The following is a 16567-nucleotide window of genomic DNA, read 5'->3' as shown; positions in this document are numbered from 1 at the left end:
TTCTTGGAGGTGCAACCCACATATTATCGTTTTCAGGTTCTGCAGAGGACTCTTTCCCTGTTGCCTTTAATTAAATGCAAAGCGCTAAATAGGTCTGTGTTCCTTGATAGTGTATCCTTATGAAATATAGATGCAGCTGTTTCTCAAAATATCTGTAGATAGCCTCCCATGCTGCCTGTCAGAAAATATTTAAATCAGAACCTCTTGCTTTTTGTTGTCTAAGGGAAACACTACTGAGTTTTTCCTCTGCTCCTGGGAAACCTTGCACACTTTTTACAAAATCTAACAACCTGAAAAAGTGGCAGACAAAGTAAGATTGCCTGTGCAAGCGGCAACCTAAACATACCCATAAGTCAAAGAAAAAACTTTCCGGTGGACAATTCCTGTAGGATTATGGCGGTGATGTTCCCGTCTGAGAGGTGGAGGCAGGAGGCCTGGGCGCTGCGATGGTTGTCCCTTGGCAGGTGGCAGAGCTCTGCGGTGGCCTCAGGTGAGACCCCCTGCAAATTGCATCTGCTCCCTGTGCTTCTGCTTGGGCGGCTCTGCAACGGCAATAGGGGGTGTTCTCATTCCTCTGGTGAATTGTGTTGTAACTGTCGAATGGGAGCTGCAACATGTGCCTGAGCAGGAGCTGTGTGCTCCTTCAGACCCCAGCCTTGCATCTGTCCCGGAGGAATGTGGCTGTGATTTGGGAGCCAAATCCCAGGTGAGGAGGCAGGTAAGGTGAGGATATACCTGTAGGCAGGGAAGAGCAATTTCACTTCTGTGACATCCTCTTTGCTAGTAGGAGATACTAATCTTTTGAGCTCCTCTTATCTGTGAATATTGGTACAGAAAGTCTAACTTAAAATGTAACCTGTTTGGACATGGTATCTCTCTTATTTACCATTTTAGTGTGCGGATTTGTATACATACTATTACTTTTACTACTATACGGTGAAATATAACAGAAAATAAAGGACCAGGCTGTTATCAGCAGTGCTATCTATTTGATCCTTTTCCTGCTCTTTGGGAGGAGGGGATGAAAACATTGCCTATCGTGGGGTTTTCATTTTGATAACATGCAAATGTGAAAAGAGCCCTGTCTTTTATTTTTAACACTGATGAGGGCCTTGCAGTAATTCCTGCTTGCAAGGACTGTGTAACCTTCTACAGCACTGCAAGCTGAGAGCACAGCACAGCACCAGAGACTGCCTTCCCCGTGAACCGCCTTCCCCGTGAACCGCCTTCCCCTATCCGCAGTCTGTTCTGTCCTGAAAACTCCGTAGCAGAACAGCCCTGCTGGTATGGTGTGGTCGTTTTGGGGCCGATGAACTAAAGGTAGAAATCAGTCAAATGCAAAAGCTTCCCCAAAGAGACCTCTTCTTGCAAGATGCTTTTTAATCCAAGGATATCTAAATTGGGTGTTTCTATGAATTAAATTTTGATTGCACATATTTCTGATCTTTCGAGCTTTCTGAGCCTCTCAGTAAACCAGTTGCTAAATCTTTTATGTCACAACAGTCAAATGAGAAGCACCAAAAGTAAAATGATTTGTCTTATAAATGGCTGTTGCTTTTAGAAGTGCGTTCATCTGGCAGGGTCACCTGTCTTGTATGAAGAGCAGGTTAATTTAAAAGATAATATATCTTCCCTTAGTATTTCCATGATTTGTCATAGTGATGTCTCACTGCAGCATGATTTCTCTGCTGCAGAGACAATATCCATAATACCTGTAGGCTATCACAATTACCGAAATTACTTCAGTGCAGTCATTCTTTACATAGGATGCCAGTCGCCTTAAATTATCTTGTCCTTCTATCTGCAAAACTTAAATTCTCTAGCTGGTCTGCATCAACGTGATAACAGTTTATTTACATGGCTTGCAACATTGATCGTGCTTGATAAGTAAATTGGTCTTTCTGATTGCGTTAGCCAACATTGTGGTTTACAGAGGTGTTCAGTAGGATCTGTAAACTATTTTTCGCTTGTGCCTCCTTACAGTATCCTTGCAAAGGCTGCAGCCTGCTGTGCTGGAGAGGCCGGCCGCCTAGCTTTTGCGAGCGCCTCCTTTCCCGCGGTGATGCTGTAAGTCTTGCTGGGGGTCAGCGCTGAGCCCCTTGTGTTGCTTCTGTAGCTGGTGCTGATGCAGCAGCGTGGGCAAGAGCCTCTGGTCTGCTGGCTGGGGGGGATGCTGCAAGGAGACGCACTCCTGCGCTGGTTTTGCATATGTCTGTGTCTCCGCCGTATTATCCTCTGGCTTAATTTTTATTTTAGCTCTTTGGTGGCTTCTGTTTGCTCCAGAGAAAGTTCAGGTTTTTTTCCTTGCCATTTATGTAACATTGAGTGCTAGAACAGATACGCCTTTCATTTTGAGAGTGCTTCAGAGACTGATAATAATTACAGGTAAATTAGCTTCCTAACAATAATGTGAAGAAAGTAAGACATAACTTTGTGTTGGGAAATCTGAAATAAACAAGATGAAAGGCTTTCCCTGGGTCAAGGAAGGCAGTTAGTTTGATGATCTTATGGGTGTCAGGAAGTTTGTTATTCCCCCGTGAAGGCTGTGGCAGGGTGATTGCACTGCCGTTCACGTGTGTGTGAGTGTGCGCTCAGCTCGTGGGCTGCCGGTCCGCTGTGCTGGGGACAGGGTGGGGTGGAAGCCTTAGTGAAGTGCTTTTGTACAAGTAATTCCCCAAACACCTGCTGAGGATTTTGGAGAAGTGCAGACCAAATGAACGTGCGTGTTTATGAATACATCTGTTCACTTAGCTTCACTCCAAGCCCCAAGTAAGTAGGAGATAATGGAATTGGTACTTCACTTGACAGCAGAGATTTCCAGTGTGCACGTGAACTTTGGAGACAGGCTGGCTCCAGTCAGGTTGCATTACACGGAAGAAGAATCTGGTTTGCAAGAGAGGTTGTAAGGGGCAAACAAGATCTTTTGCGGAGAGAGGGCTTGAAATGACAGGATGGGTTGGCTTGTCCAGGAAGAGGGTGAGAAGAGTTTTTTTCACCAGAACAGAGGAAGAACAGAGTGTGAAGCTCAGAGGAACCCATGGGAAGGAGAGGGCTCAGAAACTCCTTTGGGAAAGGGCACCCAGAGGTGCTCATCGCTTCTCTCTGTAGCCCCCCAAAAGTGCTGGAGCGTGCAGTGAGGAGGCAGAGCAGTGCGTGCTGTAGGGGGATTAAAAACTCTGTGGCTGCGCACTGAGGAGGACTCACAGAATCACAGACTGGTTTGGGCTGGAAGGGACCTCAAAGCCCACCCAGTCCCACCCCGTGCCCCGGGCAGGGCCCCCTCCCCCCAGCCCAGGCTGCTCCCAGCCCCATCCAGCCTGGCCTTGAGCACTGCCAGGGATGGGGCACCCACAGCTGCTCTGGGCAGCCTGGGCCAGCGCCTCGCCGCCCTCACGGGGAACAATTTCTGCCTCACAGCTCATCTGCATCTCCCCTCTCTCAGCTTAAGGCCATTCCCCCTTGGCCTGTCACTGTTGATGGGAATGTCAGCTGCATTGCCACTTAAACAACCCATGTAAGCTGCTGGAGCTGTAACAGCAAAGCTGACAAAACATCATTAAATGCATTTGGGGAGAGTAGGTAAACCTGAAACCAACAAATACCACTCCAGATTGCTGTATCTTTTTACATGATGTAAAAATGTCAGTGCACGTCTCTCTGCTCTGCTGTGAAGTTTGCGTCTTTGAAGCCTTACTCAAAGGTTGCTCCACGGTGTGAGGCTCTGTGGAAACCGTTCCTCAAGTAAGGACTGATGCAGGGGCACGCTGGCTCCTGTCTGTTCTGCATCTCCTTCCTTGTCCTTCCTGATATGTCCTGATATCACACGAGTGGTAGGAAAGGCTTTGAGTGCCAACCAGTGATAATTACAACAAAAGCCAATCATTCTAAATGACAGAATGGTTCTGTTCCCATATTCAGTGCTGCATATGTGCAAAATTCTATAAACATATTTTGTATGGCTTTCTCTTATTATTTTTTCCTGGAAGAATACTGGCCATATGCATAAATACTGTTGTTTTCTGTATTTTATTACTTATGTTTATAATTTTATTATTAGCATTAACAGATGTGTAAACCAAGATACCTGAAACAGATTTATTGAGGGCAGTTCTCTAGATTTTCAGTGAAATAATTTTTAGTATAGCAAGAGAAGAAGAAAGGTGGGGGAAGGCAATTGCATTTAGAAAACCAAAAATAAACGGTCTGACCTTCAGAAATCTTAAGCTGTGATTTCAATTGAAGGGCGTACTGTTTAATACTGACAATGTATAGAACTTTTTAAAGTGAAGCGTTTTTGGTTCAAATGGACTTCTTTGAAAAAGAGCCTTAGAAAAATGATAAATGGTGCTGTTAAAATGTCTCATTAATTTTTTGCTTGCCTTTTATGAAAGTTAGTGCAAAGTACTTGCAAACTAGGGAACGCTTTATATATATTCTCATTGTGCGTATCATCAAGTTTCTAATAAATAAGCCTTTGACAAAGTGATCTTGGGTTCTGGTTTTGATCTGTGTGAAGATGCTTTTTGCTCTTCTTGCTAGAGAGGTTTCCCTGGATTCAGAGATGTGGGGCTTTTTACCCTACTCTTTGGGATTATAGGATCTTCCTTCAAATGAAACAATAATCAGGATTTCGCTTATTCAGAGTTCATTCTGAGGCAGTAGATCAGAGCCTGTAGCAGTGTTACAGCACGGAAGGGTGTCAAGGGGGAGCTGGTTGGGTATTTTTCCTTTGCTGGGGCTCGCTGAGATTGGGGAGTGGGAGCCTGCAGGTCCATCTGGACAGAGCCACGGAGCTGCCTTCGAAACGGGAGAAGGCGGCTGGAGGCTTGGTCTTTGGGCAGTTGATAGTTGAAACAGGTTTGGAAACCTTTGGACAAAGGCTTCTTGCTGGTTCTTAGCCTTTCCAAATAAAATACCTTCCCAAACAAAGGTATAATTAGGGTACTTCAGTATGGCTTTTTTTTCTCTGTAATCCTCAAACTAGTCTTTTCAGTAATACATGAGTCAGGAAACTGAAAAACGTACCTTTGTTGCATTTATTTTGCAACCACAAAGCTATTTTGTTAATGGCAAGAGCTTTTGTCGACTTAAATTGTATCTCAGGCAATCCTAACTTACTGGTGGCAAATACCAGGAGCCATGCTAAGCAGCTTCTGCAGGAGCTTGGCATGGAACTGACCTCCCTCAAATGGTCTCTTAGGTAAAATGCCTCATTGGTGTTGCTTGTAAGAGCTTATGGCTGCAGCAGTTTGCACCGAAGGGGTTGGAAACTGCAGGTGTGGGGCGGCTCTGCCGTGGGAAGGGTGAGCACACAGCGCAGCCACAGAGGGCTTGGCGAGTCTTGGTCCTCTGGTGGTACAAGAGAGCTCCCCAAGACCCAGAAGGTTGGGAGCTTGTGACTTGTGGCAGCAGAAGGATGGTTCTGCTCTGTCTTCAGGGAGGCTCGGGGGGGGACACCTGACAGCAGCCCCCCAGGCTGTTGATATGCCAGAGCCAGGTTCTTCGTTGCAGTTGACCTCTGTCCTTGGAGATTTCAAGACCCAACGGGGTAAAGCCCTGAGCAGTCTGGTCCATCCCTGGAGCAGTCCCGTTTTCACCAGGCTGGAGGAGAAGCTTCCTGAGGTTCCTCAGATAGCCTACATCACTACCCCAGTGACTTGCTCAGCACACCTAAATGCTATCCTTCCATGTCCCACCTATGAAAATGGAGAATTTCCTCACACCTTGTGCTCTTTTCTGGAAAAACAGCTCGGTTTACATTATTTTCTACTTTGGAACCAGTGTGCTCAGCTGGACAGAGTGTAGTAATCAGCATTGAAGTCCTGTACAGAATTTCCTTTTAAAACAAGTTTTCTGTTGATTGACAGAGGTTGAACTGTCAGAGATCAGAACTGGATCTGTAAAATATGTTTTGAGGTCAAACAAGGTATGCAAGACTAAGTAAGCTAATATTCACCTATAAACTTCTGTGTCGGCCTTCTGCATTGTGAGTGGACCTACACTGAGCGGAGTTGACCTAAGTGAGGTTTTTGCTGCCTGGGCTGCTTAAGTCGGGTTGGGTAAAGGAGGGGACACGTCTTGTCCAGGAGCTCTGAGAGCAACGTCTGTTGGCTGGAAATACCTTAGTGGATCTTGATTTGCGAAAAGATGCCTTTGTAATAATGTTTGTGGCAGCAGGAAAATACACCAAACATTTATCACTCACATTACTGCAAATGTTAATTTCTGTTTCTCAAAGGAAAAAACTCGCATTTTTTATTCCTTTCATTTACTTGTGTTTAAGGAGGTAGGATTTGGCCTAAGGAGATCAAAAGTAGCATATATTCTGTAACAAAAAAAAGTGATAAACCTTACCGTTTTGCACTTGTCTCCTTCTGCTACTGTATCTGTGAAATAACTTTCTCTCTAAAGGTGCTGCTGAATTTACTGTCAGATTTTCTATTACAGAAAAAGAAATGTTTCTTTTAATTCGATGAGAAATATATAGATTTAGATACATATATATATGTGTGTGTGTATTTTTAGGGGTGGTTTGCTTCTTCTTCCTGTCCTTGCTCATGAAGGCACGGGTAGGTGCTGCTGGTAGAAGCTGGAGGGGTCTGTGTCAGCCTGGCTGTAAGTGCTGGAGGGATGCTGGGATGCAGCGGTGACTCCGGTACAGCGCTCCCTCCAGTGCCCACACAAGCCCATCAGCAGAAACAAGGCGTTGTGCTCCTGGGGACCCCAATTACCTTCGTACAGATCGATCCCTGTTGCCAGGTTTGGCGTAGTTGCTGTTGGGTCTTGACCTCCATCGTGTGCTTTCGCTGGGGATATGACTGGGAGCCTCCGCTGGGCAGCGCACAGTGGGTGGGAGTCATTAGATATTTTATATTTTTATATATACATTTATATACACACACATGCTGCGGGGTCATTAGATATTTTACAACATAAAGTATTATTTAGAACAAGAAATGCTGGGAGATCCTCTACCTTACCCATGTTGGGTTGTCATGCATTTCATCGTGTTTTGCTTACGTGAGCAAACGCGTTTGCAGACACAGTGGATTTTACGCTGAGTAGTGAGGTAACGCATCTTGCAGGGCAAGCTCACGTGGCAACCAGCCCTCTCAGCAGCCCTTAACAGAAAGTTGCAAATTGGGGCATGTTAAAGATGGATTTTTACCTTCCAAGTCCATAAGTGGTGACAATTTCATTCATGGCGTCTAGATATAACAACTGCTTTTTATTTCTTTATTGGTTCCTAATATATATGGAGTACATGTTGTAAGCAAAGAGAAGATTTACTTCATTTTTATATCCTTGCAAACGGTCTGGTAACTGCGAGGGACTTTAAACCCTTTTCAACAAAGTAAATTCTGTGAAATGTTCTGAAAGCCAAAACATAGTGAGAAATTCATGCTAATGTTTTTGAGTGCTTGTTTGTGGGTTTTAAAAATTATTTATCCATTCATTTAGTTGTGTAGTCTTTTAAGGCCATGTAAGGAAAATTTTATTGAAGAATAAATGCAACTTGTGCTTTTCATCTGTTCCTGATCATGGTAATAGGAACATTATAATGAAGCATACGTTAATTTAGGTAGGTTTGATTTCTCTTAATTTTTCCCACTATACATAAAGAGCTTAATATTTCCAGCTATAGAGATTTCCCTGGAAGAAAATGGACAAGACTTTTTAAAATAGGATGGTTTACCCCTGAGGGAGAAAAGTATTGGCATGTGTTGTCTCTCCTGCAGTGAATTCTCATTCTGAAATTTTTTAGTGTCAGTATTACTTACAGGGATTATGTGATATTAAAATTTCCCTACCTGTATCTGTTAAAGGACCATTTGATCATTTTTATTTTATTGAAAAGTTAATTTAAGAAAACAAGTACTGTCTGAAGCATTCATGTGCCTCTTCAACTTTTCCTTCAGAACTGTATTTTACAGGAATTAGAAGTAGGTTTACAGTGTGGAATTGCATTGTCTTTAAAATAAATAAATAAATAAATGTATTTCTGAGTACTAATGCATTGTCTCCAAGGAAAAATCAGCTGCTTGTTGGTGGGGGGTTTTTTTTGTTTTTTTCTTTCCATGTAGCTGAATTACCAGCTCTCCAGCATGGGAGCTGGATTTAGCTTCCCTTACGACAGGCTTTCAGATGTCCTGGATCCCATGATTTTGCTTCAGGAATACTACATTCCCACATGCCTCAGTGTACCTGGTTTGAAAAGAAGGAATGAAGCCAGCGCCTCTGCTTTTGGGCAGGAGAGAGATTAATTGTATTAAACTGCTTACAAAGTGCATTAAATGCCCTTCTCTGGTGCGACGTGCAGTGGTTACCTTAGTCACCGTGTGACGGCTTCGTTCCTGAGCTTTGCGAGTAAGGAAGGATGGGAAAGGCTTTCAAGTATAGACCTTGACGCTTTTTCAGTGAATAAATAGCAAACAGTTTGCCCAGGGCGATGGCAAGCCCCCGATGTTGTGCTTGTACTTGTTGTATAAATGTAGGTTTGCAATTACTCCTACAGTTGGAATTGATTTTTTTAGAGAATCAGATACTTTTGGTCTTGCGTGCTGCTTGGAGTCATGTGCTGGAGAAGATGACAATGGTCTCTGAATCCAACAAAAGATTAAAAATCACCTTAAGATTAAAATTTAATAATGTTTTTAGCTATTGCTAAATAGTTAATAGACCATATTAAAAACACCTAGACTACAAATATTGCCTATAAATAATTAGAAATTGTTACTAGCATTGTAATTAAGAGCATGCTGGCTGCAAATGATACCTCACCATGTGCAAAGAAAATTATGAAAAGTAAGCAGATGACTGATAGTGTACTTTTTCTAATATTAAATAGATTTTCCTAAGCAGCAGGGGCTTAAATGCTATTTAGCAGGTGGGGACTTGAAGATAAATGTTGCAGAAGGGATGTCTGTGTGTGTAATGCAACGGAGGCTTAAAGGAACAATATTTGATCAAAGGAAGAAAGGGTTTTGGTTACAAGTTAATATTAAGATGAACGGGAATCATTGTTTTATGCAGGAAAACAGGAAAAAAAATTGATTAACTGGTCAAGGACCCTGATCCATTCTGCTGGGCACCACTTTCACCACTTTTGGGCTCAGCATAAACCGACATGACATTTAGCAAGTTTCTGTCATTTTATTTAACTAAACCTGAAAGGTGCTACAGAATATCCTCATGTTCATTTTCCACTTGTATTTGCTAAGCTTGTTTATTTTTCTGTATGTATTTTTTTTTTTCTCCAGCAACCATTCCAGGTTTATAGCAAGCCTTTATATTTTCATTTCACACTTTCACGTGGAAGCAGAGTGTTTAACCACCAGACATTAAACTTTCATGTTTCCTTTCCGAGTCTCACCATGCTAATTAAGAAGATATTCTTCTGTAATTATCTCCCTCTTCAGTGACTCATTATTTTCCCTGGCTTATGGGGACAGTGGTAGCAGCTCCCCCCTGAATTAGTGTGCTGCTCCAAGGGGAAGGTTGGGCTGCCTTGGCAGGAGCCGGGGATGTTGGAGGGGGAAGAGAGGGCTCGTGTACAAGCAGCCATCCCGGCGAGCAGCCAGAGGAGGGGAGAGGGGTCAAAAGTAGATGCAGAGGAGATGGCAATCAAATTCATCCGCATCTCCAGCCGCTCCTATATCTAATAATGAATATTCAAGTGCACTTGAAAGTTTAACAGTTGCTCCGCATTCATTTTGTTCACATGCAAGGCTGCTGTGATGATTTCCTCAGGTACGAAATTCATCTTTTGACTGTTACAGCCGTGTCTATTAACTGAAATTGCTCTACCAAACAGATAAACACAGAAATACGAGCAAAGCTATTAGCCAGTTACAGGCGACTTCGTTAGAAGGAAGCAGAGGCTCTGTGTTGGCGGCTGGATTACCTGGAAAGGGCTGGATTTGCAGACGTGGGGTTGGTGTGTTTATGTCGAGGAAGGTGAAGCTACATCTATGTGTTGGCAAAGCAGTGGCCTTCACAGACTATTTAAGTGAGTGAACATATATAAACAGATACCAAGAGCAAAACACAGTTCATTTTCAGCTCTCCTGAGCATTTATGAACCATCTTCAGACCCTTACGTGAAGTGATGGACTGAATCACATCTGCAGCCTAGTCTTAAGCAGCCAATTTAAAAAATTTATAATTCTGAATAGCAATGAGGCATCACTTTGATTGATGACATCATGAGGGGAAATAGGACTGAATATGGGCTATTGAATATTTTCTTGCAGGCATGAGCCCATTTATAGTGTCTGTTATGTAGAGTGCTTGTTAGGCGGTGTTTTGACAATTAATGTTTTGAGATTTTTGAGATGATCCTGTCTTATTTACATTTCATAGTAATAAATGTTATCTTTGTACAGCCACAAATTCTATTCTTGTCAGAGTTCGTTACAAAGTTCTTTTGATGTCACTGAACAGCAGCTCAGGTGGCCTTTTCCTTTCATATTCATAATGCATATGCCTAAGAACTCTCGTCAGGTACCTTTGTGTGGTGCAGAAAAAATAATGCTCTCGCATGGACGAGATCAGTTATGTAGGAGTTTAGATCCAAACTCCATTCCATAGGAGAAAAGCAAATTCAAGGAGTGCTTGTCTGGTGGAGCTGGGGGGATTAGACTCTAAAGACGGGGGCTCGTTACACACACCAATAACCCAGTGTCATTTCGCATTAGGTCTCAGTTACTTGGACTGATGTAGAAATAAATACTTAGATTTGAAAATAACGCAGATCTTAAAGGTAATGATGAAGGCTGTGCTGTGCTTGGAAAGAAGAGAAAATTCCTGAGCGTTCTGTCAGACTGGGCATGGCAGAGAATGACCTTGAAAATGGCACAGCAAGGGGCATTTGCAATTTTATCGAACCATATATAGAATCATTTATTTTCTGAGTAATTCTGCTGGTTTTTTGCAACATATTTTTCCTTCATTAAGGACCAGAAAAGGTGTGGACACTATTACTGTGATGAGTCAAGAGGTTCTTAGTGGGTAGTCAGAGGAGGAGGGTGGACAGTCAGAGGAGTCATTTATGGGATTCTAGTAGCCATAGGTGTGGGTTTGAGTTGTTACTACGATACTTTCAGGTGCCAGAAGAAAAGGTTAAAGGTTTTTTTGGGCACTTTATACTTTTTTCCATGGTTTGAGAGATCTTTGGTACTACTGTTCTGTTTTTATGGAAGTTACTGGGTTTTGTTTTGGTTTTTTATAAGCATCACAGTATCTGACAATACCACTCAATGAAACTAAAATTTGGGGTTTAACTGCGATGCTCAATACAACGATTTTTAAGAGATTTCTTCCTTGAGCAGAGTATCTGCTTCCCAAATGCAAATCCTGATGCTGTGTGATATTTTTAGGAGCGGTGCTTATTACCTTCCAAAGCCTTTAATGCCTGAGCAACTTTTATACGGAGAATATGTTGCAAAATCTTCAGTGAAGATGATGACAAAGCTGTGAAATTGGAAATAGAAACTTTTCAAGATTTTTTTTTTGTTTTCTTGACAGAATTTGCATATCCATTAATGAACTTATGTGATTGAATCATATCCACTGTGTTACGTGGTGCTCTCTAGCGATATCGTGTTTTGATAACAGGTATTATGTTGCCCTGTCTTAATTAATTTGTTTGTTTGTACCTTTTTTTATAGGGGAGTTTTGTTGCATGCATGACTGCCATTTTAAGGCAAATGGAAGACTATCACTATGCTCATTTAATCAAGACCTTCGGAAAGATGAGGTCAGATGTTGTGGTAAGTTTAACACGTTTTATCTTTTTATAAGACAGTTTAACTTGTGTTTGTTTTTTGTCTGTTCCTGTTTGTTAAATACACTTGTGAAAAGTACAAAATGTGTTTGACGTTACAGATTTAATATAAAAATAATTAATAAAGCACTATGACCTGCACATTTTCTGAATTTGCAGAGGACAAAATTAACCTTCCTGCCACACAAGAATAGAGCTCATCTCTGGAGCTGTTCAATACTTTTAAAAGCAAGCACTGAAACAGTGGATTTAAAGCAATTAAAAGAAAGCATTAGAAAACACTGCTGAGCCATTACTAAAAATCTGTTTTGTTTAAGGAGAGAAGGGGGGAAGGGAAAAAAAGCTGTCTTGAAGAAAGGAATTTTCAGTGTTAAATCTTCCAGATGTCCTGATTTCATTTGTTTAAATAACTTTTACTTACAGATCTGCTCACTTTAAATTTTATACAAAACATTTTAACCTTAAAGATGCCCTTAGTTGTTAAATAAGCGATAATAATTGAAATCTGTCTTCTCAGGGTTGTTCGGTAGCCTAACTAAGCCAACAACACAACTTAATTAGAGCGTTATAGAAAGGAGTTTATAGCTAAGGAGATAACTCTTAATGACCTGAAACTATCATTGCCATATGGCAAGTGCATGCTGCAAAGTAGCGACCAAACTTGTTGGCTGAGATCCATCAATTAGCAGATGACCTGAAGCCTGATCAGCTGTATGACATTACCCACTCTGGTGCTGGGGCTTCTGTTAGGTGCTTTAGGGAGCTTTCACCTGTATCTTAATCAAGAGTGGCCTTTATTTATTTAGGTTCCCTCCTTCCTTCCAAGCCCAGTGGAACAAAAGCCAGGGTTGTTCCTTTTGTGTTATTTTTCAATGTTCGGGCTTTCCAGTTTGCCTTTATGTCTTTAATCTTTGTTCTTCTTATTTTTCCTTATATTCTGCAAGATTTGAGCTCTTTGCCCCGTGCCAGTTTTCATATAAGGTGCTAGAGCCTCTGTCTGTTTAGAGCTCAGTCTATTTGTATTTGTGTTTATAATTGAGCTCGGTCTATTTGTACCTGATCTGGCATTCCTAAAGTCCAAAGCTGATGACTCAAGAGAGTGCAGACAAAGTCTAGGTGCAAAAACCGGTAGCTGGGCATCACTGTGCTGGAGGGGTTGCTTCCCAGTTAGTCTGCTTTGGGATCTCGGAGTGCTTACATGGATAGTCACTTGGTTTGCCCCTAAGGACGAAACATTCCCAAGCTAAATGCTGCTAGTAGAGTGAAAATAATGGTTTTAGCATACAGAAAACACATGACTGTTAAGTTTAATCAAGCCAAATACTTCTGTTCTTCTAAAGTGGTTCAAGCCATTTGGCTCTGGACAGGGCAAACATTACAGGGTCTTACGTGGAAAAACGTAAAAGCAGTTTGCTCTTAAGACGTGTACTGAAAACATGCAGAGAGAAATTCTGGTTAAGGAGAAATCTCTGATTGTTCTAATGGCAAGAAAAGTTTATTTTAAAGTCTCGCTTTTTTAGTCTAAATTGTCTTAAAGGTCATTCTGTAGGTCAGATCTTTCTTGGTGAAAACAAGGGAGTAATTATGTATTTGGAATTTGGCAAACGGTCTATTTATAATTGCTTGTTTTAAGAGTTTGATTTATGTGCACACAGTGCTTGGGGATACATGAAGAATCACTTCTTTCTTCTGTTTTGACTCTGTATATTTGTCCCTTTCTGCATGTTCTTGGGTTGTATAGCTGGAATTGCTCTGGATAGTTAAAATCCTATTTTTTATCAGCACGTGTACTACTTGACTACTTGTTTTGCACTGTTACGCCACTTGACTCTCATCTGTATTAGCAGATACACTAATCCAAACTTGGTCATTTGCTGTAAGATTTTTAATATCTTTAATTAAAATGTACCTTGTAAATGTTTTAACATTGTTGTTGATTATAGGATAATGTATGTTAGTTGCAACTAAATACATAGCAAACTGGTAAAACTTTATAATGGGTAATATTTTGATGGTAGAAAACGCTGCGTTAAACTGACTTTGAAGTATAAATCATATAAATAAATGTGTGGAGGTGTAATGTCAGAGTATTGTTAATCCTGTGATAAAAGGAAACTACAGTAAGTAAACTGTTTTTTCTTTTTTTTTTTTTTTTTAAACCACAAACAAAACCGACTGAATCATCATTTTAGACAAAAGGATGAAGATACAACCCAGTTTCTATGTTTAAGAGAAAAGCTTACATAACCTTTTTCAGTGAGAACCAAAGTGAGGAGTTACTGTTCTAAGAATTTCTTCATAGATGAGACTTCATTGTTAATGTGAAACCCACATCTTGTTCACTATTTTATGTTTCACCATCTAAGCGGATGCCCCGTGAAGTTCTCCCAGGAGCGTTGCCTCCCTTACTGGTATTGATGCTGTGGTTCAAGTTTGCCCATGTCCTCTCTTAGAGCTTTTGTTTTCTTCTGTCTTCAGTGGTGGGATACTGCTAAACTGTGCTCTACACGTATCATCCTTGGTACTGTAGGGCTTGATGGGAAAAAACCCAAAACCTTTCCCTACTTCCTTGTTTAACTTTTCATGCTTTTTCCATTTCTTTTTAGACTGACAATTTTTTGGGCCAGTGCTGTTTGATTTGCCCATTTTAGAGCTTAGATCCAGAAGTGTTTTCATTTAAACCAAATTTGCCTACATACGGAGGCGATAACTGCATCTCCTATTACAGGGTTTTCAGTTTAATCGCAAAGGCATAAAGAAGCAGCAATGTAGAACTGAAACTAGATTATTTCAAACAGAAATGAATATTTTTTTCTTGGAAAAAAGTTACAAGAGAGAGGGAGAACTTAAGTGAAGCAGTGGTTGCTTCTTCACCATTGGAGACCCTTAAATCTTTCTTCAGCATGTGTTCTTGCTCAACCAGAAGTTATAAGCCCAGTGTTGGAACCGCTAGAGGAAACTTTATGGCCTGTGTTATGTAGGCGTCAGGTTTAGATTGTTATAATGGTCTTATTTGGCCTCAAAAATCTTAGAAAAGATGAGGTGGAATGCAATAAAACCAGTCTTATATCTCTCTGCAGAATATATTGTTTAGGCTTATTAAGGTATTTCTATTCAAAGAGGATTTTCTTACTGTCAAGCCTACTATCGTCCTGAGATTAAACACCATCTGAGATCAGTGAGGTTATTTCTGGGACTAACTGATCTTACTCCTCTTTTTACTTGGTAGAATTTATATTCAGTTGAGACATATGTGGCAGCAGGTAACAAAAAAATATATGTTAATGTTTTCCCACGTGGAGTATCTCAGCCGTATTCCTCCCTAAAGGCTTTCAAGACAACATCCTGGAGTGAGTAAAGTAATTAGAAAGACAAATTCCATGAGGTATTTTAAATTAAAATTCTCTGCACCTTCATTTTCTTCTCCCCCTTTAATATTTTGCCTTCCTAGGCTTTGGGGTTTAATGTGTGTACATCGGTGTATTATTGTTCATCCTTCCATGACAAGAAGGATGAACATGACATGACATGACCCTTCTTTGCAGGATGTGATGTTGAGAGTCGCAGGGGATGCCCCCATGGTGGTGGGATCCCGCAGAGGCAGCCCAGCCAGAGCCATCCCTGAGGATGGAGAGTGGACTTCCCAGAGTCAGCCTCGTACAGCAGCCCAGCAGAGGTTCAGGTGGTGTCCTGACAAGCTGTAGCTGAGCCTATTTGACTTCTGGCTGCTATACCTCAGGGCTCTGCAAAGCCAAAATTTTCATTGACTTAGCCTACATTTTATTTTTATATCGAGCTCCTATATGTTTTAGCTAGCTATTTTTATTAGGTTTGAGCATTTATTGAAGAACCTTTTTGGAATCCAGGTTGTGAAAAATACAGTGATACAGGTGTATCGGGGTGTGATGCTCAGCGGTCCATGAGCTTACTCTCTTTTCTTTCTGTTAATTGGATGGGAATTATGAAGGGGTCCTGTCTATTGTGAACTTTGCTTCCTTGGGATATTAAATAGGATTCGTATTTTTAGTTGGAGAGAAACCAGGAGTTGCAGCCTTTGCTCCTTTTAGTACAGGTTTTTATCATTTTTTCATGTTCAGAACAATTTGTTCTGCTTCTAGGTATACTGAAAATAACAGACTCTACAGCAACACAGCATGAACTGATACCTTCCTTCTCCACTCCCCACCCCAACACCCCCCAAAAAAAAACAACTAGACTTTGCTCATAATATGAGGTTAATTCATGTAAACCATTTGCTTTTCCATAAGAAAGATAAAACAGAAAAGAGCAGTGTTACGAATACATAGAATACAGATAAGCATCAGAAGCTTTTTATTTGATCAATAATGAGCTTAGTTTTTATAGAGCATTATTTAAAGTACCTGTGTGAAAGTAGGATTATTAAAATGTAAATATCAGTAGATTAAAACGTAGAGCTGAATTGGCAAAGTAGGTCAGATCAGACGTGGCACAGCCTCCGGGGTCAGTAACGAACATGAATCGTCAACAAAGCATATGAAGATTCATCCACCATCACACACGTGGACCTTGATCAGCAAAGTGTGCAGAAGCTCAGCAGCTGTAAGGTAGAGTTTGCTACAAGAAATCAGGAAAGGATGCATCTGTATTCATAAAATATTAAGGGGAAAAAAACCCACAGTGAGCTCAAATGTGCCATTGCCCTTCCCACGGTGCTGCTTCCAGTCACCTGTCAATTATTGGGCTGTGAAGCAGCATCAGTAAGAAAATCACCCGATACCTGCAGCTGTAAAAAACCATGCG

At 41.2% G+C, this 16567-nt stretch overlaps 1 protein-coding gene across 2 annotated transcripts in view; it reads left to right on the top strand.

Moving 5' to 3' along the window:
- DOCK1 (dedicator of cytokinesis 1) overlaps nt 1-16567 on the top strand; it is a 319129-nt gene that overhangs the window by 168157 nt on the left and 134405 nt on the right. For both annotated transcript variants that reach the window (XM_037399460.1, XM_037399459.1), the window contains exon 28: nt 11670-11771. In XM_037399460.1, coding sequence (XP_037255357.1) covers nt 11670-11771 — 102 coding nt within the window. The remainder of the gene's footprint in view (nt 1-11669; nt 11772-16567) is intronic.

The sequence above is a fragment of the Falco rusticolus genome, chromosome 9 (assembly GCF_015220075.1).
Source record: "Falco rusticolus isolate bFalRus1 chromosome 9, bFalRus1.pri, whole genome shotgun sequence".
In the NCBI taxonomy this organism is placed as follows: Eukaryota; Metazoa; Chordata; class Aves; order Falconiformes; family Falconidae; genus Falco; species Falco rusticolus.
This window is presented reverse-complemented; position numbering and strand designations above follow the sequence as displayed.